Genomic DNA, 24,552 nt, shown 5'->3' with positions numbered 1-24,552 from the left:
ATTGTAAATTATTTTTAGAGACTTAACAAATTGGGGTATGAGACGAAACAAAAATTGACTTTTTTTTTTTTATAACAAGAAGGCCAAAGCCCAACAATGAAAAAAAAAACTATTGCCTAACAACACGCCAGGGGCGATTTTACCACCCAGCTAGCTTGGACATTCGCCCTGGCTCAGTCCCGGATCTCGTAGGAGACCCATAGATGCCACTGTAGTCCTCCACTCATCTATAATTATCATATTATCCATAATATATTAGTTGTTACATGGTGTTGCAGTGGATAGGCGCACTCCATAACTCCCCTAGGTGGTTTGATCCATGTTAACCCTCCTTTTTTATTTTCTAGGCTTAATTGCACTTTTGGATCCCCTATCTTTTCAAAAGTTGCGGTTATGGACCCCTAACTAATTTAAATACAAAACAGCCCCCTATGTTTTGATTCTTTGGCAGTCCATTGTTGACTCGGTCAACGCTGACGTGGCACCATACGTGAGGTGCCACGTGTCATTTTTTTTTTTTTTTGCCTTGGGGGTCCAAAACTGCCAAAGAATCAAAACATAGGGGGCTGTTTTGTATTTAAATTAGTTAGAGGTCCATAACTGCAACTTTTGAAAAGATAGGGGTCCAAAAGTGCAATTAAGCCTATTTTCTATTGTATTAAAAATATTTTTATTCAAAAAAAGAGTTCTTGTAGGACTTGAACCGCTGTTCTCCATGTTAGTTTCAACAAAACAAACCACTGCACCAATTCATAATTTCAAAATTATCTTAAAACTATTTAATATTTATTCTGAAAATATTTTGCTCAGGCTCTGCAAATTTCCTGGCTCCGCCATTGCAAGACGCAGAGTAAAAACGCAAGCTAAATCAGCTAAAAATATCATACTAATCTGAGCAGGTCAATGCTCATATAAGATCAAAATGAAACATCCGTCACAAGCTATATTTGCAAGAGCATCGACACATACATTAACTTCTTTGTAAAAATGACAAATCTGGACCTCCCAATTCATGTCTAACAACCGTTTAATATGTTGCAATAAACTTTAACATATTGTCATTCCCACTTTCGAGGAAGAGTGTGTAGAGAGTAGTGGCCACTACCCAAGAATCAACATGAAGCTTCACTCTATTATAGCCACAATCTTTGGTTAACTTTAAACCTTCAAACGTACCCCAAAGTTCACCTAGATACACATCACAACCCCCTGATCCTTTTGAGAAATCGCAAACTCACTCCCCATTTTCACCCAACAAACACTCTTCCATATTCCAATTTTTTTTGTTCAATAACTTAAAAGTTTAACATATATTGTTCTATTTTGTGTTGTTCTATTTTGTATTAGAGCAATGATATTTGTACATCCTTTTAATGACAACTTTGGTGATAACCTTTTTTTCCTCTGTTTTTATTGATAAAAAACAATGGAGAGAGGAAAAGGAAAAGAGAGAATAATAACATCATATGAGTATGAGAGAAAAAATGAATGAATATGCAAAAAAAGAAGAAAAAAAAACCCGAAATTGTAACTTTCGTAAAAAAAACCGCTGATTTTTAAGAAACTTAAAAAATTCCCTTGAAATTGTCAAACGTTGGTCAATTACCCCCCTCCGCTTATTTTGCCCGTTATATGACAATTTTTTTTTGTTTTCTTCATCTTCTTCCTTCCACTTTTTTCATTATCTACATCAATATTCATAAAAAATCTAAAAAAATATTAAGAAACAACAATCATTATCAACATCATCATCATCATCATCATCTCATTACTATACATTCACCACCATCAACAACAATAACACCACCTAAGTTAATCAACAAAAATTGAAAGACAATGGATTCTTGTTAAGAATTGAAGTTTACACTAGAACTGTAACTTAGATGCAGCCCAAGTTTCACGGGAGGAAATTGCTAGTGGTGATTATGTTATTTCTGCAAAAATTAAATTTGCTTCTATATCTAACACTGGACTAGGGTCACATTCCAACTCTAATTTAAGGAATACTCCTAATTTGATATATGGTAACTTTAAAAATAGTCTTTCAATGAAAATTGTGAAGTTCTTAGAAGTGAACATATCCCTTGCATTCAGCTTTAATGTCTTTGAGAAAACAAGCTTTTTACGAGAAAACAACTTTAATTTCTAGCATTAACTTAGGTGGTGTTATTGTTGTTGATGGTGGTGGAGATGTAGTAATGAGATGATGATGATGTTGTTAATGGTTGTTGTTTCTTAATTTATTTTTTTTGGATTTTTTTTTATGAATATTGATGAAGGTGGTGTAGATTATGATGAAAAAGTGGAAGGAAGAAGATGAAGAAAGCAAAAAAAAAAAATCATTTAACATCCAAAACAAACGGAGGGGGTAATTAACTAACGTTTGACAATTTCATCGAGTTTTTGAAGTTTCTTAAAAATCAAGGGGTTTTTTTTATGAAAGTTACAATTTCGGAGTTTTTTTTTTTGCTTATTCACTCGAGAAAAAATTATTGAAAAATTGTCACTAAATGGTTGTATAAATATCATTTCTCTTGTATTATTCTATCTACTACTTATTTTTTAACATATCAAACACAATCTATAAATTCTTATAATATAAATCCAAATTGTTCAGGTTTTTTTTTTAGGGGACAAATAAATCCGAGTTATTAGTTTGTAAAACTAATGTTGAATTTGGTGGATGCTTACAAAATTGCTTTGTCAATATAATACGAACCTCTCTATCATAAAAAAACCGCTTTCTAGATTAACAAAATAGACCTCATATGATAAAAAAACTACAAAAATATTCTTTTGACATATTAAGTATATTTAATTTGTTGAGATCCAAAATTGAATTTTCCCCTTTTCAATACTTAATACATGCGAGTTTCATCGGTGATCTTTTTAAAAAGGAAAAAAAAAATAAAATTGTTGTTGACACATTACATAAGACTCTATCACACGAGTAATTTATCGAAATGTCCTTCGGTAGTTAACTGCCGAATTATGGAACTGGGTGTAGTTAACTACCGAGGAAAACTGAAAACTTCGGCAGTTAACTGCCGAGGAAACCTCAAACTTGTTTTTTTTTTTTTTTCTTTTTTCCAAAAACCATAAATTGTCATTAATAATATTTATTGATTTTGAATGTTTCAATCATTATTTTGGTATGTTTCAAACTATTGCAGTATTATACTGCAATTGTTTGAAACGTACAAAATAATGATTGAAACATTTAAAGTCAATAAATATTATTAATGATAATTTATGGTTTTTGTCAAAAAAAAAAAGTTTGTGGTTTCCTCGGCAGTTAACTGCCGAAATTTTCAGTTTTCCTCGGTAGTTAACTGCAGCCGGTTCCATAATTCGACAGTTAACTGCCAAGGTGCATTTGGGTAAATTACTCGTGTTTCTCAGCCAATGCATATGTGTCGACAACAATTTTTAAAAAACAATTAACAACAAATGATGATATTGTTAAATTAAACATTTTTACTTAATTTTTTTTAGAAAAATCTTTACACATTTTTTTTTTTTGTCTTAGATGAAATGGTAATCCACTGAAATTAAACTCACATATAACTGTGAGGTCCTGTGTTCGAACCCAGTCACAACGTTCAGTCTTACAATTTCAACATTTGCCAGTTGAGTTAGGACCTCTATACATCCTTACATAAATTTAAACATGTAGTATTAGAGTTACACATATAAGCTGTCCCGTGAGCATAACTCAGTTGGTAGGACAATGCGTTATTATATGCAAGGGCCGGGGTTTGAATCCCGGACACCCCACTTATTCATCTTATAAGGTGAATTCTAGCTACTAGGCTACCTGAAAAAAAAAAAAAAAAAAGAGTTATGCATATAAGCTTTTACGTAATATTTATCACTTCGTCTAATAAAAAAAAAGGTTAATTATGTTTTAGGTCCCTATAAATAGACGTGTTTCCAACATTAGTCCCTGCTTAAATTTTATTAAATTTTTGATCCCCAACGTTTTTTTCCGTTAGCAAAATAGGTCATCGCTGTTAATTGTTGCTGATTGAGCAAACGGTGAAGCACACGTGGATGCCACATCTGATTTTTTTTGTTGGGTTAACTATGTTTTTAGTCCCTATAAAATTGAGGCTTTTTAAGTTCATTCCTTACTTAATTTTAATAGTTATTTTAGTCCTTACAAAAAATATTATGCACTCAGTATTAGTCCTTGTTCAATTTCAAATTTCTTTAATTTATACAAACTCTTAAGTTTTTTAACAATTTTTTGTAGACGTGTTAAGAACATTACTAAAAGTTACTCCGCAAAAAATTATCGCAAAATTTGATTATATGTCCAGATTTAATACTTTTCTCTTTAACTTTTATCGTTTTCAAAAATTCATATTTAATTCGTTTCATGTTAAAAAAATTCTAAATTTTAGTAATTGAACATTTCATATTGTTCTAAACTTGTCACAAAAAATGACTAAAGCAACTATTAAAATTAAGTATGGACTAAAAACATATTAAATCCAACAAAAAAAGTCAGATGTGACATCCACGTGTGTTTCACCGTTTACTCAATCAGCAACAATTAACCGCGAGGACCTATTTTGCTAACGGAAAAAAACATTGGGGACCAAAAATTTAATAAAATTTAAGTAGGAACTAACGTTGGAAACGCGCCTATTTATAGGACCTATACATAATTAACGCTAAAAAAAATCATTTTTCTTAAAAGAGTAGTAAATAAAAAAGAACTCTTCATAATTGTACACCTTTACTTCTGCCCCACCCACCCACCTTCACAAATTCACAAGATTTCAAAGAAACAGACAAAGATTAGGTGACCCTCATTGACAATCAGAGAGAGAAACTGTTGTGTTTGTTTGTAAGTCAGCTAGTTAGACTTTTGTTGTTAACTCCTGTTTCCTTTCTTGTCCACTATGATGTGATCAAATCCAAAACTCTTAAATACAAAATTCATCACATACACACATAAGTCAGCAGCACCTCTTTCCTCATTTCAAATCTAACCAAATTTATTATCAAATTTATATTTATATTTTATAGATTCTTAGGAAAGATAAAGAACTTTCCTTTCTTGTCTTCATCTTTGATAAGACTTGTGCTCTTTTTATCTCTCCTACATTAACCCTTCCTTTGATTTCAAATTTCTGCTATCTTTGTCTTTGAAAAAAGCTTACAAAAAAGTGGTTTGGTTTTGAAAAATCTGAAACAGATCTATTTTCATGAGGGTTTGTTGAGGTTAGGTTCAAAGGGTCACTGTTTATGTCCAATTTTCCACCACCCTTTTTCTTTATTCACCATAAATTTCAAACCTTTAATTGTTTCTAACATCTCAAGTCAGTAAAGATTTGATTTTTAAGCAAAAGGGTTATCTCTAGAAGTGATTTTATATCATTCTTTCATGTTAAGCTAAAAGGGTCACTGTTGAGTTTATCTATATTGAGTATCATGGGTTTTTGTTTTTTGAGTCAAAGTTCTAAACTTTCATGTGGGGACTAATAAGGGATCTCACTACTTCTACTTGTTTTGTGTTGTATTGATTGTTGTCTCACTTTTTTGTTTTTTTTAATGGCCACTGTTGATTGCTTCATTCACAAGCTGTTGTCATATGGTCCATGTTCTACTTCCTTTTCTGTTTAGAGGGGTATCCTATCTCTTTCTTCAAGGTTAGTTTTTTAATTTTAATTTCCTTTAAGATTGACTTGTTGGAGTTTTCATAGATCTATTTGTTATTGGGATTGGTGATTTTAAGTCATAACCTTGAAATTGGTGTTTTTTCTTCAAGTTGTGATTAAAAAAGTTGCTTCATTTGCGGTTCTTGTCAGTATAGTAGGTTCTGTTTTGGTGTGTGTGTCTATGTGAGCTTAGCCTTTCTTTTTGACCTAAACTTTGTTGTTTTGGTTTCAGGAATGGTGTTACTCAGATGTTTCTGGTTGTCACTGTTTGAATGTTGTGTCTTGTCTTGCTTTTTTGGTTTGTCTTTGAGTCTTGACAATGGAACAAAATCATGTAATCCTAGTGATTTATTAGCTCTGAAGGAGTTTGCAGGCAACCTTACAAATGGTTCAATTATCAAGTCATGGTCCAATGATAGTGTTTGTTGCAATTGGATTGGAGTTGTGTGCGGTGATAATAATGGAGAAGCTGTTGATAGAGTGACCAAGTTGAGCCTTTCTGAAATGAGTCTCAATGGAACAATTTCACCCTCTTTAGCAAAACTAGATCATCTCACTGTGCTGAATCTTTCATTCAATCATCTTCATGGTAGATTGCCTTTGGAATTGTCAAAGTTGAAGATGTTGAAGTTTCTTGATTTGAGCTATAACATGTTGTTAGGAGGTGTGAATGAATCACTTTCTGGTTTGAAGTCCATTGAAGTGTTGAATATTTCAAGCAATTCATTTTCTGATAAAGTTTTCCACCTTGGTGAATTTCCTCATCTACTTGCACTCAATGTGAGTAACAATTCATTCTCTGGTGGATTCAGTTCTCAAATTTGCAATTCTTCAAGAGATCTTCACACACTTGATTTATCTTTAAATCAGTTTAGTGGTGATCTTGAAGGTTTGAACAACTGCACTGTTTCTCTCCAAAGGTTACATTTAGATTCCAATTCATTTTCTGGCCCTTTTCCTGAGTCATTGTATTCAATGTTATCATTGGAGAGATTATCACTCTCTGCCAACAATTTTTCTGGCAAGTTAAGCAAGGAGTTAAGTAAGCTTACTAGCCTAAAATCTCTTGTGGTTTCTGCAAACCATTTTTCAGGCGAAATCCCGAATGTGTTTGGGAACATTTTGCAGTTAGAACAATTTGTAGCACATGCTAATTCATTTTCTGGACCATTACCTTCCACTTTGGCTTTATGCTCTAAGCTTAAAGTGCTTGATCTTAAAAACAATTCATTGTCAGGTTCAATTGATCTTAATTTCACTGGTTTGTCAAATCTTTGTTCACTTGATCTTGCTAGTAATCATTTTACTGGACCACTTCCTAGTTCATTGTCCTATTGTCATGAATTGAAAGTTTTAAGCCTTGCTAGGAATGGTTTAAATGGTTCTATACCTGAAAGCTATGCCAAATTGTCTTCCCTTTTGTTTGTATCTTTTTCAAACAACAGCTTAGATAATTTATCTGGTGCACTTTCTGTTCTTCAGAAGTGCAAAAACCTCACAACTCTTATCCTCACTAAGAATTTCCACGGTGAAGAAATTCCACAAAATCTGCCTGGAGGATTTGAGAGTCTTATGGTGTTAGCACTCGGAAACTGCGGTCTGAAGAGTCATATTCCTTCTTGGCTGTTAAAATGCAAGAAATTGGCTGTACTTGATTTGTCTTGGAACTCTTTGAATGGCAGTATGCCTTCGTGGATTGGTCAAATGGACAAATTGTTCTATTTGGATTTCTCAAACAATTCTCTCTCAGGTGAAATACCGAAAAGTTTGACAGAGTTGACGGGACTTGTATGTTCAAATTGTGGAAGACCAAATTTTGCTTCTTATGCTTTCATTCCACTCTTTGTTAAGAGAAATACTAGTGCTAGTGGTTTGCAATATAATCAAGCTTCAAGTTTCCCTCCTTCCATTTTGTTGAGCAATAACATATTAAGTGGAAGTATATGGCCTGAAATTGGTAAGATGAAGGCACTGCATGTGTTGGATTTCAGCAGGAACAACATCAGTGGTACAATTCCTAGCACTATTTCAGAGATGGAGAATTTGGAAACATTAGATTTATCTTATAATGATCTCTCTGGTACAATCCCTCCTTCATTTAACAACCTCACATTCTTGTCGAAGTTCAGTGTGGCGTATAATCGCTTGCAAGGACCGATTCCAAGTGGAGGGCAGTTTTTAAGCTTCCCTAATTCAAGCTTTGAGGGAAATTTGGGACTTTGCAGGGATTTTGATGTTGATAATACTCCTTGCAAAGTTGTTAACAATATGAGGCCAAATATGTCTTCTGGTTCATCCAGAAAATTTAGTAGAAGCAATGTTCTTGGCATAACAATCAGCATAGGGATAGCGCTTGCTTTGTTGCTTGCAGTTATTGTGCTAAGAATGTCAAAGAGGGAAGAAGATAAGCCAATTGATAGCTTTGATGAGGAGATGAGTGGAAGGCCACGCAGGTTATCATCTGAAGGGTTTGTTGCTTCAAAATTGGTGCTTTTTCAGAATTCAGATTGTAAGGATCTCACAGTTTCGGATTTGTTAAAAGCAACAAGCAATTTCAACCAGGCGAATATTGTCGGTTGCGGTGGCTTCGGTCTTGTTTACAAGGCGTATCTTCCAAACGGCATGAAAGCAGCTGTCAAGAGGCTTTCTGGCGACTGCGGTCAGATGGAACGTGAATTTCAAGCCGAAGTCGAAGCCCTCTCGAGAGCTCAACACAAGAACCTTGTTTCTCTTAAAGGCTATTGTCGGCATGGCAACGACCGGTTGCTAATTTACTCATATATGGAGAACGGTAGCTTGGATTATTGGCTTCACGAGTGTGTGGATGGAAATTCAGCTCTGAAATGGGATGTACGACTCAAGATTGCTCAAGGCGCGGCTCATGGATTAGCTTACTTGCATAAGGATTGTGAACCGTACATTGTGCACCGCGACATCAAATCTAGCAACATACTTTTGAATGATAAGTTTGAAGCTCATTTGGCTGATTTTGGTCTCTCAAGACTACTTTCACCATACGATACTCATGTCACAACGGACTTGGTAGGAACTTTAGGGTATATTCCTCCAGAATATAGTCAGACACTGACAGCAACATTCCGCGGCGATGTCTATAGTTTCGGCGTTGTTCTTCTTGAGCTTCTTACAGCTAGAAGGCCTGTTGAAGTCATCAAGGGGAAAAACTGCAGGAATCTTGTGTCTTGGGTTTATCAGATGAAATATGAAAATAAGGAGCAGGAAATATTTGATCAAACCATTTGGGAAAAGGAAAGGGAGAAACAACTATTGGAAGTACTTTCCATTGCTTGTAAATGTCTTGATCAAGATCCAAGGCAAAGACCTTCTATTGAAATGGTTGTTTCATGGCTTGATAGTGTAAAAGTTGATGGCTTTCAACAATGATCTTAGTTCTTGCTTTGGTTGGTGTATCATTGACAAATAACATTATAGGTTGTAAAGCAAGTTTGTTATATGAAGGTGGAATGAAATTTTCTTGTTATTTTTGTTTTTTGGATAGGCAAATGTTAGTATATTACTTATTATGTAGCTCCTTTAACCCTTAGTTCAAACCAGTTGAGTTATCAAATCGTCAGGAATGTTCATGTTATTGTTATGGCTACACTCTCTTATTTTGTTCTTTATACAAGTCTTTTACTACATTATACTGATAGTTGTTGTAACATGTATAAAACAATAATTTTTTGTAATGAAATCTTGCAAAAGCAATATAAAAATGTAATCTTTTGCTGTTTATGACTTGAAGGCTCATTATATATGTGATTTTAATGCTATGTTGTAGTATGAGTCTTCTACTGTGCCATGCACTTGTTATGATGTGCATGTGATGCATGGTGAGTATGACAAATGATTTCTAATCCTTACAGATTTGTATTTGTTTGTCTTTATTCTTCAGGCTGATTTCTCTGTCTTGTCTAAGACTTTTATTAATCACTCAGTTTTGGATTTTTTTTTTGTCTCCATTCTTGATTGTTTGTAAGATCCATTATATGTGGCTGAAATTTGTGGACTGTGCTTGCATCTAAAAAGCATGCATAGAGTATTTCTTTTCTATTTATCTAAAATAAATCTTTTTCCTTAATGACACATGACAGAAATTCACACTTCTATTTTCTGTTAGAGGAATATGTAACACCATATACTATTCTATTGGTTGAAATTAAAATGATTTTTATTAAATCATATAAGTTTCATGTAAATTTAGTGGGGCCATTATAAATTTCAATCTCGGGTTTGTTTAAGAGCACTTAATATATGAATCAAAACTTGGTAAATTTTGTGTTTTACCAAGTTTTGATTCATAAATTTGGAAATTATTAAAAGGAAAACATGTTACTTTTTATGCCTCTTGTGGATTAAGGATGTTATGTAGTATATGTGTCATCTTCTTTCTTCTCTATGGCTGCCTTGTTTGACTTCCAAAAATCTGCTGCATAATGTTGACATTGAAATCTTTCTTCCTATCAAAAGTGGATTCCTACCCTATTTCATTTCAAACAAAGACTATCTAGAAGAAACAATATATTCAGAGACTAAATTAGGGAATAAACCTATGCTATATTTTTCTATGGAAAGTGAGGGTTGAAAACCATTTGGTAGATTTCGATATAGAGTCAGGTCAAATAATTTGTTAGAGGGTGGAGAAAAATGATACATTAATCACTTTATTTCATCAAAATTTGTCATTGTAGCGTATTCATGTCCTTCACTCAAAAGGTTTAGGATTTGGGTTGTTTGAAATTACAATCTCGTGATTGTACGGTCAATTACATCAGGCGACCATATGATAAAGATTGTACGATTTAGATTTCAATTTGTATCATAGAAAAGACTAAAATTTATATTAAAATACGTACTATTTAAACTTGATCGAACGACAATCAGTAAGACATTGTGTGCGGTCACTCGCGTGACCGGACGAAATCCGATTTCAAACAATCATATGGTTTAAGGGAGATAATTGACCTGAAAATTCTTAAAACGCGGGGCATCATTGTCCAATATAAGATGAGTGGAATAAGCACTTAGGAATCGGTCATTTACTTTATTTAATTGCCAAGATCTGGCTGCGGAACACAAACACCTAAAGTGGCTTTCATATGAGAATGAATTAATGGAAGGAATATTTTTAGTTGACCTTCTTAAAATTCAATGAAATTCATCATTTAAAAAAAATATATGTATTCATTTTTCTTTATAAAAGATGTTTGACTTACTTTCATTTACACACTTACCCTTACGTAACCATAAAAATAAATTTTCCCTATTGACCAAAAAAACAGAAAAAAAAAAAAAAAAATTTCCCTCTAACATGTAAATAATAGAGGTGCATTTTTTTTTTATTTTCATATATATATATATATAGAAAAATTGATCAAGAGTGTGTAACTTTCTTGTCAAATAAGGTATGTTTAGAGTTTATCACACTAGAATGATTTTTTTTTTGTTGAGGAAATCACACCACAATGATATTTGTACATCTTTAAATCACATACACTTATAAAACATTCTCTAAAAAATACGCTTATAAAACATACTATTATTTATTTCTTCAAAAAAAAAAAAAATACTATTATTTATATGATTTGCTTTCACTATATCTCTTTTCTCACCACATCACTAACATATCATATCATATTTTCTATTCTTTTATCTTTCAAAGAGTAAAATAGATATTGAGTGTCCATGAAATATTTTTCTTTATCATATTGTTCATAAAATGTCGCTTATTTGTGTTATGTTGCGCAACACATTCTATCATCAAATTGTGAGTTCAATAATAAAAGTTTAACTCTACAAATTTAACGGACGGAGTTCATAAGAAAATAATTGTAAAATGATTGTCATCGATACTAATTTCCTTAATTTTCTTTAGAGGAAAATCCATTATAGTTTTTATTTTTTTGCATTAATGCAAAAGCACTAGTCCCATATACTTTGGCTTAATTTAAAAAATAAAAAGGCGGGAGAATGTGTGGACACTAGTTAAAGATATCTTAGCTGATGCAAGTGCAATTCTTCAATCCTAAATCCCATGAAACAACAAGTTGCATGCAATATAATATAACACATTTAAATATATGATTGAGACTTTTGGGGCAGTTGAGGTTTTTCTTCATGTTTCTATGACAACTTGACGTGAACTCACCTAATGCACTAGCCAGTACAAATTGTGTGGTAATAAACATATCCAACTAATCTTCTTTTTTCACGTATAGTGTATTTTACAAACATGTACTTTAGACACAAACAAATAATAAATGATATTGGTGGTGAAGTCATTATTATTTTTCAGCTACATTGAATGATGCTTGCTACGGAATCAGGAAATTTCCTCCTTTGGCTTGATATCATGTTGAAAATTGAGGGGTATGGAAGAAAATAATGGAAAAGGAACATAATGATTCAAGATGGAGGAAAAATGGTGTATGGAAAAGGGACCGGGATTTACTGCAGTAAAAAAAACCATTCAGTTAAACGTAGATGCGAAATGGTTGTTATATGGAATCCAACGGTCCAAATTACAAGATAACAAAACAAGATTAAAACGATCTTGATTGTTGTTTTGATATCAAATGGTGGAGGTCAAAAACTATGACGCGTGTGGTCATCAAAGTCGTGATAAATCTGAATACATAAAGAACGCTAATGTAGATACATACATATTATCCACCAACAAAGTCTTTACATTGACAACGAAAGTTGAACACACATACTTACGAATTCCAGAGCATGAACCAACTCTTTATTAACTTGATCAATCTCCTTCAACGTTTTGAATTTAAATTTAATCTGATGTTAGTTTAAAATGAAATATATTAAATTTCAACGAATCAAACAAGCACAAATAATCTTAAGTATGATTTTCAGTAATTAGGATTTAAGTTAAATATTTGTGATAACGCGATAATTTATTTATTTGAAGGAAAATAATAACGCGATAATTTATGACTGGGTTACAATGTAAAGTATATATATTTACATCAACAATTGCATATTGATCATCAAATCCATTTTTTTAAATTAACAAAAGTTTAAAATAATCCAATTTTTATATAATATTTGATCATACTAGTCCTCTGACTTAGTCAATCAGTCTATGAAATTGTTCTAGAGAGACAACTATGATAGAAGATTTTGAATTTTATGAAGTATTTTAAAATTTTGTTAAGGTCTAAATTGTTTAATCTACAAGATTACAAGAACTAAACACGTGATTCATTAAAAAAAAAAAAACGACAAATTAAGTTTAAAGTTACGGAGCAAAAATAATTAGCTTATGTAGTATTATATTGTCAACCTTCCCTCTAGTTCAAGAGACAATCTTAACCACCAAGAGCACATAAAGGGGGACTAGTCTTCTTCTCTAGATGAATTCCCCCATCCTTATAAAATAACCATGGGTTGTGCAAGAATTTTAGACACAGAGATGAATGTTCAACTTGAAATATATATATATATATATATATATATATATATATATATAATAACTTGAAAGATATTGTTTTTTTTTAAGAAATCAAAATGACATATTAAAAAGAACGTACTATCTTTATGGCATAAAATGTACCACAATAAGCCAACCGAAATTTACACCAAGAGTTCACAAAAAGCAAAACAAATTAGTCAATACCCGCACATAAGAATGAGTTTTGGCACCAATTATAAAAGCTATGATAAAAAAAATACAGATTTAGCTTTAAACCACCATAAGGATAGAATTTTAACATTTTACAATAGTTGATTCGGAGAATATTCTTTGTTGCAAAATAGTCTGTCATTTCTTTCCTTCCATATCACCCATGAGGAAGCAAACCAAATCAAATGCAATAGAGAGCATCGTGATTTGCCAAAACCTGATGATGAACCAAACTGATGAAAATGATCAACAATGTTGGAAGGATCCACTGAATAAACATCGAGCCAGCACCTAACCAACTGCAAAAGCGTACCAAAAAGAGGACAAGACAAAAATAAATGGATCTCCGATTCCTGTTGTCCACAACCAGAAACACACAATTGAGCCTCAGGAGAAATAATGTCTCTCCGGAATAGATTTGTCTTAGTGGGCAACCCGTTTCGAAAAAGCCTCCAAGCGAACACGGAAACCTTCAAAGGGACATTCTTCCTCCATAATAAAGTCACAGGGACCAGAGTAGTAGTGTGCGGCCCTGATGTGAGCACACTATAAGCACCACTGACAGTGTACACGACAACCGTATCAGGAGACCATCTCCAGGAATCCTCAACAACAATCTGCAACACAACATGTAACAACATATTCCTACACTCCTCTACCAACGCCTCCTCCCACACCCACAATCCCCTTCGCCACTTCCAAGCCTCCCCTTCCTCATCCTAACCCCAAGCAACGTTTGAGCAACGGTCGCCATTTTATTTTTTGATAACTCATACAAACGGCGAAACCTAACATTCAAAGGAACCACACCTACCCACCTATCCAACCAAAAAAGAGAGCTAGCACCATTACCAACATTGAGACGTAAATTGTCAGGAAACAAACTACTTGACACCAAGCCATCTCCATCTCGAATGTTAACTATCGTCCTCCACCACACCGACCTCTCCCGACCACCAACCTGCAACCGCCCACCAACTAGGCCATATCTAGCGGCCAACAATCTAAACCACAGCCCTTCCCTATCCTCCAACAATCTCCAACGCCATTTACCCAATAGTGACAAATTAAATTCTCTAATTCTCCTTACCCCCAATCCACCAACCTCATTGTCCAACAAACTCACTTTTATGGAAATTTACGTTTAAACCCGACATCGCTGCAAAGAGATGCAGCGCGGCTCTCATAGCCAACAAATGAATAAATACAATGATATTGTTAAGAATGATCTATATACTTTGAGCAAGCAACATGTGATAATAAAATTGAAGGTGATACAATTCATGAAATTAAAGACTTTTAAGTCTTTCATTAATTTATACATAAAGCTCCAGTTAACAACACTTTTTAGAAGTAAACGGTGATATTTAATTTATAAATTTGGTTGCTGGTTCCCACAACGCTTAATTGTTATAGGACTGTTTTTCTTTCTTTTGCATACGCAGGTTTGGATATGAAATAATAGTTAACTACCATAGACCTGCGAACGGTGGTTAATTGTTGGTAGGAGTAATATGGTTATTTTGAAGTGTCGGAAAGCAAATAATAAAGTCTAAAGAGCGGTTTTCTTAACACAATAATTTTTTGGTGATTGAACTTTGTTGTTTTCTGTCTGGTACCAGTCCAAACGAGGCGCATACCCTTTTTGTGGGAGTTTGGTTTTCTTTTCCCACCCTCCAAATCTCTCACGAACAACTTGACCCCGCATGGATTATATAATCTGAAGTTGATTTTAGGGTTTACCAAAAATGTAATCCAAAACATATCTTTTTCCCCTGATCAAATCCATTGCCAATTATCCTTTTTTTTATTTTTTTTATTTTAGGAAATAACTACTTCGAGCAAAGATATAAGATAAATAGCAAAAGTAAAGGGGCTTACATATAAAGATGGGAAATAGATCAAATTAAAAGATGTATGTAAAAGAGTCATGGATATATGGGAATCAATAATGGAGTTTAAGACAGAGAAAATGTATGTTGATTCTTGTCATTTGTTCAAAATTGTATCTACAAATTTCTCAATTTTTTTGTAATATATGGAAAGTACTATTTTGGGGATGTTGGAGGAGGAAATTGTAATATATTAATTAGACCGACACTATCATGCATATTGAAATACAATGACAAATAGAGTCGACTCTGCTCACAGTGAGTTATAAAAGTTTATGGATAATAATATGGGTGACATATGTAAAAATTGAGTTTCGATTAACAACATGACAAAATTGCAGCATACTCAGATACAAGCTTCGTTTCAGAAGAGCATGATTTTATTGAAACAAATATTCAAACGAAATGTCTTATGGTCATAGTTGGTTAGAAACGTATCAAGAAACACTTTTTATATGTAATTATGTATTTTTGAATTATGTTCAATTACTCGGGCATTTTCGATAATATAAAATGAGCGTAAAACATATTCAGATTATATAATTTAAACCAGATAATTACGTACCCACTCCCTTTGTTGTATCTCATTGTCTTTATCATGTGTGGTTTTGAGGGGATTTCAGATTTTAAATGTCGAACTGCATTAAACATGTTTGAGATTATAAAATACAAAATGTCCTAGTAACACAACAAAATGCATATTCATGTTTTTTCCATTATCCTGACACATCACGATACAATATGCAGACCTGACTTAATGCTACTGATTACAATATGAAGATACATATGAAAGAGTAGTGTCGACAAGTTGTTTTATCATAAACAAATTAACGCCAAAAGTAGTTTGTATACAACATCATACTCGTTAAACTAATGAGGCACCTTTTATAAAGGACAAAACTGTGAAGGGCATACACTCAAAGCAGACAAGGCCTCAAAATGCGGTGTGATGTACTTGAGGGTGGAACATAACATTGGCAACTTCACAAGGGATCAAGTTTGGAAACTCTCCCTTAACCTCGACGGGGGGGCAATTGTTGATGTACACCTTAAAAGTCTCTATCGCTTAAAAGTCAAAGCTAAATGTAGTTTATATACAACACTCGCACTCTTTAAACCAACGAGACACCTTTTATAAAGGACAAAATCGTGAAAAACTTGCATCCACAACAGACAATAGTTTAGACGCAACATGGCGTGCTCCAAAGTGTAACGGAACAATAATTACATTTGAGTCATGCTATATAGCACGACAAACCTTAGACACGAATACACACGACAGATGGAACAACACGCAATTTGCTGGGCAATAACATATATAACACTTCACATGGCAAGATTCAACTCACATAACAATTTAACAACAACAAGTATTCAATGTTGGGACTTATCCTGCATCGATTACTAAAGTTCTATAGTTAATAAGACAAAACAGAGATAAGACAACATGAAGGCCATACTTGAGTGGTTTGGTGAAATGGCAAAAAAATGAGCCTTAATGTGATTCCTCATAAACAAATCAATTATTTACACACTAAATGAATCATTTTAAGGTACATAAAAATTAAAAGAAAAGCAGTTTGGCATTGTCGTGCATTTGGCACGAAAAATATTATCGTGCACTTAAGCATTTTCCATAAAAAAATAACCAATTTTTTTTTTAGGTCAAGTAGTCTAGTGACTAGAATTCACTTTATAAAGAGAATAAGTGGGGTGTTCGATGTTCGAACCCCAGCCCCTGCGTATAATAATGCATTGTCTTACCAACTGAGCTATGCTCACGGGAAAAAAACAAAAAAACCAAATTATCGAAGTGGATTAACACTTAATAACAATTTCCATGTCTCCTTAAAAAAAAAAAAAAATTCCATGTCTTCAACTCAGTTCAAATATGTTCTTACTTAGCAACACGTATCCGAAACGTGTCAAACTGGACCCTTTTAACGTGTCGTCCAAACCTGAAAGACAATGTTGCTTTCACCGTTTATATCTTCCATAAATATCAATCAAAATATCAACCTACTAGCATATCATAACAGTGAGCCAACCAAAAGAAGCTAAAGAATACGAGGTGTAGTGTAGTTTTAAGGTTACAAATTTGCCATCATGCTAACTAAGAAAACAATCCACATGGTCAACAAATCTATGTCTTTTTATCGACTTTCCACAGCTTCATTCTCTACTGCTTATGAACGTGCTGAAGTATATGTTCTTCTCTTCAACTTATGGAAATTTTGACAATTATATAACTTCACACATTTTTTTAATCTCTACATACATTTTTTATCTACCAGAAAAAAGTATTATAGTATTAATATAGATAGGTTGGTTTGCACCATGTATAAAGGTATTTTTGTCATTGAATTAAAAAGTTATATCATATTTTATTTAATTTAATGATGAGATTGATTAATTAAATGATGAAAATTAGTTTGTACATGATACAAGATTTATCTTACTTTTTTGAAGGAAAGATTTACCTCACTTGTGCACCATAGAATTGGTCATTAATATAACAATTTTTTTGTGAATTTTTCTTGTTGTCTAAACAAAATTTCTTTCAAGTTGTAATAACATTTTTATGAATTTAAATCTAATTATATTATCAATAAAATCTACTCAAAGCATTATTTCAATATTAAAAATTTCAAATCAACTATAAACTTTAATTTTCTTAATTTGATCAATGAATTACAATTATAAACTTTAATTTTCTTAATTTAATCAATGAATCATTATATTTAAAAAAGGTAATTATTATAAAGTTTAATTTTGATACATTATATGTCACGTTTCTTATTAAGCTTAGTTTTTTTTTAAGCTAGGTATACATGGTTAAGTTTATTTTTTAAATATTTTGGTTGTTTTTTTGTTGAAGAAATTGGTTGTTTATAGTTGATTCACGTTTATTTTTATTTTTTTAATATTTTGGTAGTTTATAGTTGATTGTCATGAAAAAAAATTGATAACTATAGATAGATCAAATTATGTTTAATTAAATGTTAATTATAAATATGATTGCTAACATAATTATTGAAAAATGTCACAGGGTAGTAATGCGGTGGCAGAAGCAAATAGTGATGATAGGATGACGATGGAGGGTATATACAAAGGGAAGGAAGAAGATAGGGCTATGACTAGTGATCCAGCAAGAGAGGGTCCAATAAAAGCAGAAGAAGAAGGAGACATGGTGAGGGACACTGCTAAGGATAGCATGGATGGAGCTTGGATGGCAGCTCAAGATGCCAAACATAAGGGTAGTGATAGAGATCGTAGGGGAATGAATTGAAAAAGGAAATTCAAGGTGAAAGGAACTGATAATTAAGGAGGAATGCATTAGAGCTAGTAGTTAGTGTTAAGTCAGTTCATATATGCAACAAAATCATTTTATAATAATAGTTTCTCTGTACCTTCTAGAGTGCAACAATTGTGTAGCAACAAACAAACGACACTAAAATTGATTGAGAATTTATCCCATATTTCTAAGGTATTCAAATCTCACGTTTGATGCAGTCTATAGACTAAATGTTTGAACTCCTGATAATAATATAGAGATTTGGCTCAATCCAATCTCAAGTTAAAGAGTGATATATTAGATAAAATATGGTGTGTTTATAAATGGAGACAATCATCATCAGTTTTGTAAGGATGAATTATGTTCCAAATTCAACAAGATATCAAAGCTTTACTATTTGGTTTTTGCTATCAGACCCATCCACCGTTTATGTCTATGAATCAAGCTCAATAGTATTGGTCATAAGGATGTGTATGTTAAAAGATCAGTTATACTCTAAATAGAAACAACAATTTACTTTTAGTTAGATCGTGGTCTAATCGATTAGTGAAGATTCCTAATTGATTAGTAGAGTAGAAACAAGATTGTAGCTGACTCATTGGGATAATCAATTAGCCAAGAATCCTAATAGCTTATTCCTAACCGGTTAGAATAGAAATTCAAATTGATTAGCTATCGCAAAAAACTAACATTTTTTAATTTACTATCATGTGTATTGATGCATAAACATTCAAATATATAACTATTTTTAGATGGTGGTTGGGGTTTGAATTCCGGATCTTGTATATATTATTCATTTTTCATATCAACTGAGTTAAACTCAAGAGGACATCCAAACATATAACTGTCAGAACACTTAGTAACAAAAGATTAAATAAATCCTTAAAAAAAATTAAATAAGAGGAACGAAAAGAGAAAGATGAACACACGTTATTTGTTAACGTAGTTCGGCCAATTTATATTTCCGTTTTGATTAATGTGATAAGAGCAGGGTTTCAATTGTTACAAGTTGTATTTATAGTACTACTATCATTCGATGTCTTTTATATATGAGTCCTACTTCAACAATCTCCACTTTGACGAATATCAAATCCTTACGAAGACTTCATGCATGACGATCACATCCAGGCAATAGGGGGGTACTCATTCTGCTTAACATTGAGAAAAATGCAACAAGTCCTAACAATGCTTGAACTTGTCACTGATGACTAGCTTGGTCAACATATCGATTGCATTTTTTGAAGTGTCAACATTCTCAGGTAATATATATCCAGTCTATCTGATCTTGTGAAACCTTACATCAATATGCTTGATATTGGCATGATACACTTGATTGTTTGTCAAATAAATGACACTCTGACTATCACAATGCAACCAGACTCCACCTTGCTCAACACCCAATTATCTGATCATACCTGTAAGCCATAAGGCTTCTTTGGCAACTTTAGTTGCTGCTATGTACTCAGCTTCAGTTGTCGAAATGACAACTATGGATTGAACCGATAATTTTCAACAAATAGGTCCACCTGCTAAAGTAAAAACATATCTGTTGTAGACTTTCTATCATCCATATCACCAACATAGTTTGAATCAACATATCATACAATTGAAGGATCACCCTATCCACAACTAAACATTATACCATGATCCGTTGTTCCCTTCAAGTACCTGAAAATTCACTTGACCGCATACCAAATCTAGTCTAGGGCAGACCATGACATGCATTAAACAGCCAACAACACTGACATAAGGAACCTTGGACAAATATTCAACTTCTGCATTTGTCTTCTGACACTGATCCAATAAAGGCTTAAAGTGATTTGTCAATAGAATACTCACAACCTTCAAATTGCTCATACTACCCTATGGCGCTAGGCGCCTTAGCCCACCATGAGCTAGCCAGCAATGTTGGGTACCCTCAAGGGTATAAAGTGTCTATTCAGCAACCACTTTCAATTGCAAAAATAACTACCGTTTCTTTGGATTTCAACGTTGTATCTTTTCATTTTCTTCCAAAAAAAAAAAAAGATTGTTGTATCTCTTCAGAATTTGATTAAAATGTATTATTTCATTACTATTATATATATTTTTTTTTTGTTGAGCAAATTACTATTAGATGTTGTAAAAGAATAAACACAACTCTTGGATTAAAGACTCTAATTGCATATGTGATGATTGGTAGCGAAACGTTACTTTTCACTTATGAATTAGCGTGCCTTGTTTTTTTTTTAAAGAACTTATGAATTAGTGTGCCTTGTTGTTCTATAAAGAGATGTTGCATATATACGTCAGAAAAACACAAAATTTGCATATGTATAGTGTCATTTTCATCCAATTTCTTACTTACATCATCAGTCTATTCTCTTATTTGAAATAAAAAATATATATCATCATTCTACTCTCTAAGCATAAGAGTAAGTACAGTTTTTTTTCTTCCATAAATTACCATTAAAAAGAAATTTGTGTTGTGTTTATGCAAATCACATCAAAATTTCTAAAATGTTATGAAAGAAATCTGTGATCATCTCATTTACTTCTCTAGTTAAATTTATAAATAATTATTCATTTTTCAGATTCATTAAATGACTGATTTGATTTACGTAAACTATATTATAGTCTAAATACATGAATTAAAAAAAAGAAATATTTATACATAATATTTTCTAAATGGATATGCTAATAATCATAGCGTGTATTCTAGGTTTGTAAGCAATTAATATATATACTGCCTTCCTTGTCGCATACTACTGCTGGCCAAGAGTATGTAACATGATCAGGGGCGGATTTACCACCCAGTTAGCTTGGGCACGCTCCCGGGTTCAACCCATACTCAGTCTCAGTGGCGGATCTCCTTGGAGACTCATAGAAGCCACTATATCCCCAAAGTTTTCTATAAATATCATATTATGCAAATCATTTCATATGTTACATTGGTGGTGCAATGGATTGATGCGCTCTTAAACTGTCAAATTGGCACCATCATTTTTTTTGTATTTTTTATTAAATTAATGACTTTTTATTCAAAAAAAAAAGGCGCAGAGAGACTCAGGGGTGGATCTTCTCAAGGGCAGGAAGGTGTCATGGCAACCCCTGAACTTACTATATTTATAGTATTATGTCCATACTTTCAATAAATTTTTAGTGGTTGCAGTGGTAAGGGGGTGCCTCTATATAATGAAGGTCGCATGTTCGCCCCTTTTTAGGTGTCTTTTTTATATATTCTGATATTTTTAATCTTTTTATCCAAAAAAAAACGTCCAACATGGGACTTGAACCTGCACCAGCCAGGTATGTTTGCAGCAATACATAGCACTTGAGTTCTACTGCTATTTGTTGAATCATTTTAATATATATTTCATAACTGTTTGGTACCAAAAAAATAAATCAAAATTCACCACTGGAGGGACTTGAACCGTAAAATTAAGATGTACACATCTAATGACTCATAGCCCTGAAATAAGGACATGATATTCTTTGAAATTTTAATTGAACTCCGAAAAAGACACTATTCTTTATTAAATCAAAAATAAAATTCTTAAAAAGTTTTGTAATTAGTAACGGAGATAATAATTTTAATTGGAAGATATTATTGATGTTGATCCAAGCAATGAGAACCATTCTACACCGAATCAGATTACTTGGTGAGTGGCCAATCTAACACCGTTTTCCATGCATGCACAAATCAAAAAGATTCTATAGTTGTAGTAGAAGATTCATGGTACAAATCCTTTATGTTTCATAGTTTTTGTCTCATTTTAATTCATCCACACCTATGCAGGGCCTAACAAGTGTCACGCAACCAATAGGCTCTGCCTGCCATAGTGACAACGTACGAACGTGTTGTGTTACAAAATCCAATATTCATGACTCATGTCTTACCTTCCACCACGTGTCATACAACACAATCTATTTCCACTTTTTTATCCCCTTCATTTAGATATTTTCTTACTCATACTATATATATATATAAGAGCTAGATTAATTCATTCACATACTTAGGCATCAAGACATATAAGATATTAGTAATTGTATTGTCACATATCATCACACTGAAAAATGGCAAAAACGTTTACCTTTCTTGCGCAGTGTAAAGAATTGGTCAAAACCACTCCTAATGCTGCTAAAGTTATCAACTTCTCAATCGCAAAACAATCTCACATTCATACTCAAGTATACCTCAATTTTTTTTCTTTCACAAATATTTATCTTTAATTTTTTTTAAATTTTGAAAATATGCTCATAAATATTGTGTATTTTTTTTAATTCAGGGTGGTGATCCATTAGGAGCAATAAATCAAGGGTCAGAGAATGCAAGAGAGGTACTTGAAGAAGTTGGTAAGGAAAATGTGGAAACTGCATGGGATGCAACAAAGAAAACTGTACAATTGGTGACTGAGACAACCACAGCTGAGGCTGATATGAATGTTGTGGACACTGTGGAGTATAGAAGTAGTGAAGATTTATCAGGGCAACTTGGAGATGGCTGTGATAAGATTCAGTTATAATTAATACATATAGGAATTAATAAGAGGGTAATCCCATCCCATATCTCCTATGCTTTTTTTTTTTGTTTTGTTTTGAATTTTATCTATAATTGTTGGATATGCTTTTTCTTGTCTTTGTTTGTTTGGAGATAGAGAGCCAATTGAATTATCTTGAGAAATTACGTGGTAGAAGAAAATTTAACACTAAAACAATGTTTGGATCCTCTCCAACTTCCAATTTCTGGATTGAACTAGCTCAAAGTATTTAAACAAAATTAACATACTAATCATCAAAACCTATGTATGATCAATATTGATCATAAGAATCAACATGTTCTGCTATGATTGATATTTTGGGCGAAGTATTGAGAGCAACAACGAATAATTAATCAATCTACAAAGGGAGATTGTACACATCTCCACGACTCCACCCAAAATCGTGATTCATTAAGAATGTTTGATCACCTATATTATGTAGGGTCATATTAACAATGTCCGTGGGACACTTTTAAAGGTTATGAAAAAAGTAATGTTTACACTTTTAAAGGTTAATCACACAAATTTCAAAATAATTTTACTATTTTTAATTCCTTAAAAAAGAAAAAAATTTCTTTAACAAGTTACATCACCCTATTATTCACTCTTAATTATTTTTATTATAACAATCTTTCCATCAAGTATAAATGTATAAAATCTTATACTTGATCCAATATCAAGATTCACTCATCTATCTTAGTGTCATTAGTGTCAAAATCAAAGTGATGATACTATTCGTTGGGGGAGTTTGAATGAACGTCTAGAGCAACAAACTAATAATTTTAGGACCACCAAGAGATTGGATGACATATCTCCGTTCAAATTTTTAAAACAATTCATTCATAATTGATGTGAGACTAATTATTCACACTTGAATTTTAACAAACTAACTCTTAAGTGAATATCTTTCACATCTTATACTTCATCCAACACAAGGATCAGCTCCCTCTCCTCGATCAAGTCGAACCAATGTTCTTATACCACTCTTTGATTAATGATCCATGACGGCTGGTATATTGGATACCACGTCTCCGATGAATATCTTTTAATATCAAGAATAATAGGGATATTTTTTATTTATCCAACATTAAATGCATTCATAGTCGATGTGCAATTTACTCACACAAAAATTTCAACAATATATCCCTTTACTGTGATCTCTCACATCATATATTTGATCCAACAACAGTATCCACTCCATGTTGCTCATTAAGCCTAACCACTGGTTGATATCACTTTAGGGGAGTTTGAAAGTGTCAGGAGTTACGATTGACTAAAGATTCAAGGACACCAGGTGAATTAGCATCACATCTCCACCCAAAATCTGAAGGCATTGAGAACAAGAGTCATATCTTATATATAATATTAAATTCATTCATTTTTTACATGGAACTAACCACTTACAGTAGATCCAAGCCGAACTAGAGCTCAATACTACTTGTTTAAAAGTACAAAGAAGTGTCAGAAGGAACAACAAGCTACTGATCTAAGACGAAATGTATTAAAGTTTCAACGAAAA

General features: G+C 32.7%; 3 protein-coding genes across 3 annotated transcripts; all 3 read left to right on the top strand.

Moving 5' to 3' along the window:
• The first annotated feature begins 4,800 nt into the window (after positions 1-4,800).
• On the top strand, positions 4,801-9,408 carry LOC25487312 (phytosulfokine receptor 2). Its single transcript, XM_013609212.3, has 2 exons — positions 4,801-5,660; positions 5,902-9,408. The coding sequence occupies exons 1-2, from the start codon at positions 5,603-5,605 to the stop codon at positions 9,069-9,071; spliced, it is 3,228 nt and encodes a 1,075-aa protein (XP_013464666.1). The 5' UTR covers positions 4,801-5,602; the 3' UTR covers positions 9,072-9,408.
• A 7,827-nt stretch (positions 9,409-17,235) lies between these two features.
• LOC25487311 (uncharacterized) lies at positions 17,236-18,730 on the top strand. Its single transcript, XM_013609210.3, has 2 exons — positions 17,236-17,420; positions 18,268-18,730. Exons 1-2 carry the CDS (start codon positions 17,325-17,327, stop codon positions 18,505-18,507), a joined length of 336 nt encoding a protein of 111 aa, XP_013464664.1. The 5' UTR covers positions 17,236-17,324; the 3' UTR covers positions 18,508-18,730.
• Positions 18,731-22,491: 3,761 nt separating this feature from the next.
• On the top strand, positions 22,492-23,176 carry LOC25487310 (uncharacterized). The gene is made up of 2 exons (XM_013609209.3): positions 22,492-22,683; positions 22,782-23,176. The coding sequence occupies exons 1-2, from the start codon at positions 22,570-22,572 to the stop codon at positions 23,016-23,018; spliced, it is 351 nt and encodes a 116-aa protein (XP_013464663.1). The 5' UTR covers positions 22,492-22,569; the 3' UTR covers positions 23,019-23,176.
• Positions 23,177-24,552: the final 1,376 nt, after the last annotated feature.

The sequence above is a fragment of the Medicago truncatula genome, chromosome 2 (assembly GCF_003473485.1).
Source record: "Medicago truncatula cultivar Jemalong A17 chromosome 2, MtrunA17r5.0-ANR, whole genome shotgun sequence".
Classification (NCBI taxonomy): Eukaryota; Viridiplantae; Streptophyta; class Magnoliopsida; order Fabales; family Fabaceae; genus Medicago; species Medicago truncatula.
This window is presented reverse-complemented; position numbering and strand designations above follow the sequence as displayed.

Coding starts and splice junctions, on each gene's coding strand:
- LOC25487312 (XM_013609212.3), top strand. CDS start 5,603: ATGGTCCATGTTCTACTTCCTTTTCTGTTTAGAGGGGTATCCTATCTC. Junction 5,661..5,901: donor ATCCTATCTCTTTCTTCAAG/GTTAGTTTTTTA, acceptor TTTTGGTTTCAG/GAATGGTGTTACTCAGATGT.
- LOC25487311 (XM_013609210.3), top strand. CDS start 17,325: ATGCTAACTAAGAAAACAATCCACATGGTCAACAAATCTATGTCTTTT. Junction 17,421..18,267: donor CTGCTTATGAACGTGCTGAA/GTATATGTTCTT, acceptor AAAATGTCACAG/GGTAGTAATGCGGTGGCAGA.
- LOC25487310 (XM_013609209.3), top strand. CDS start 22,570: ATGGCAAAAACGTTTACCTTTCTTGCGCAGTGTAAAGAATTGGTCAAA. Junction 22,684..22,781: donor AATCTCACATTCATACTCAA/GTATACCTCAAT, acceptor TTTTTAATTCAG/GGTGGTGATCCATTAGGAGC.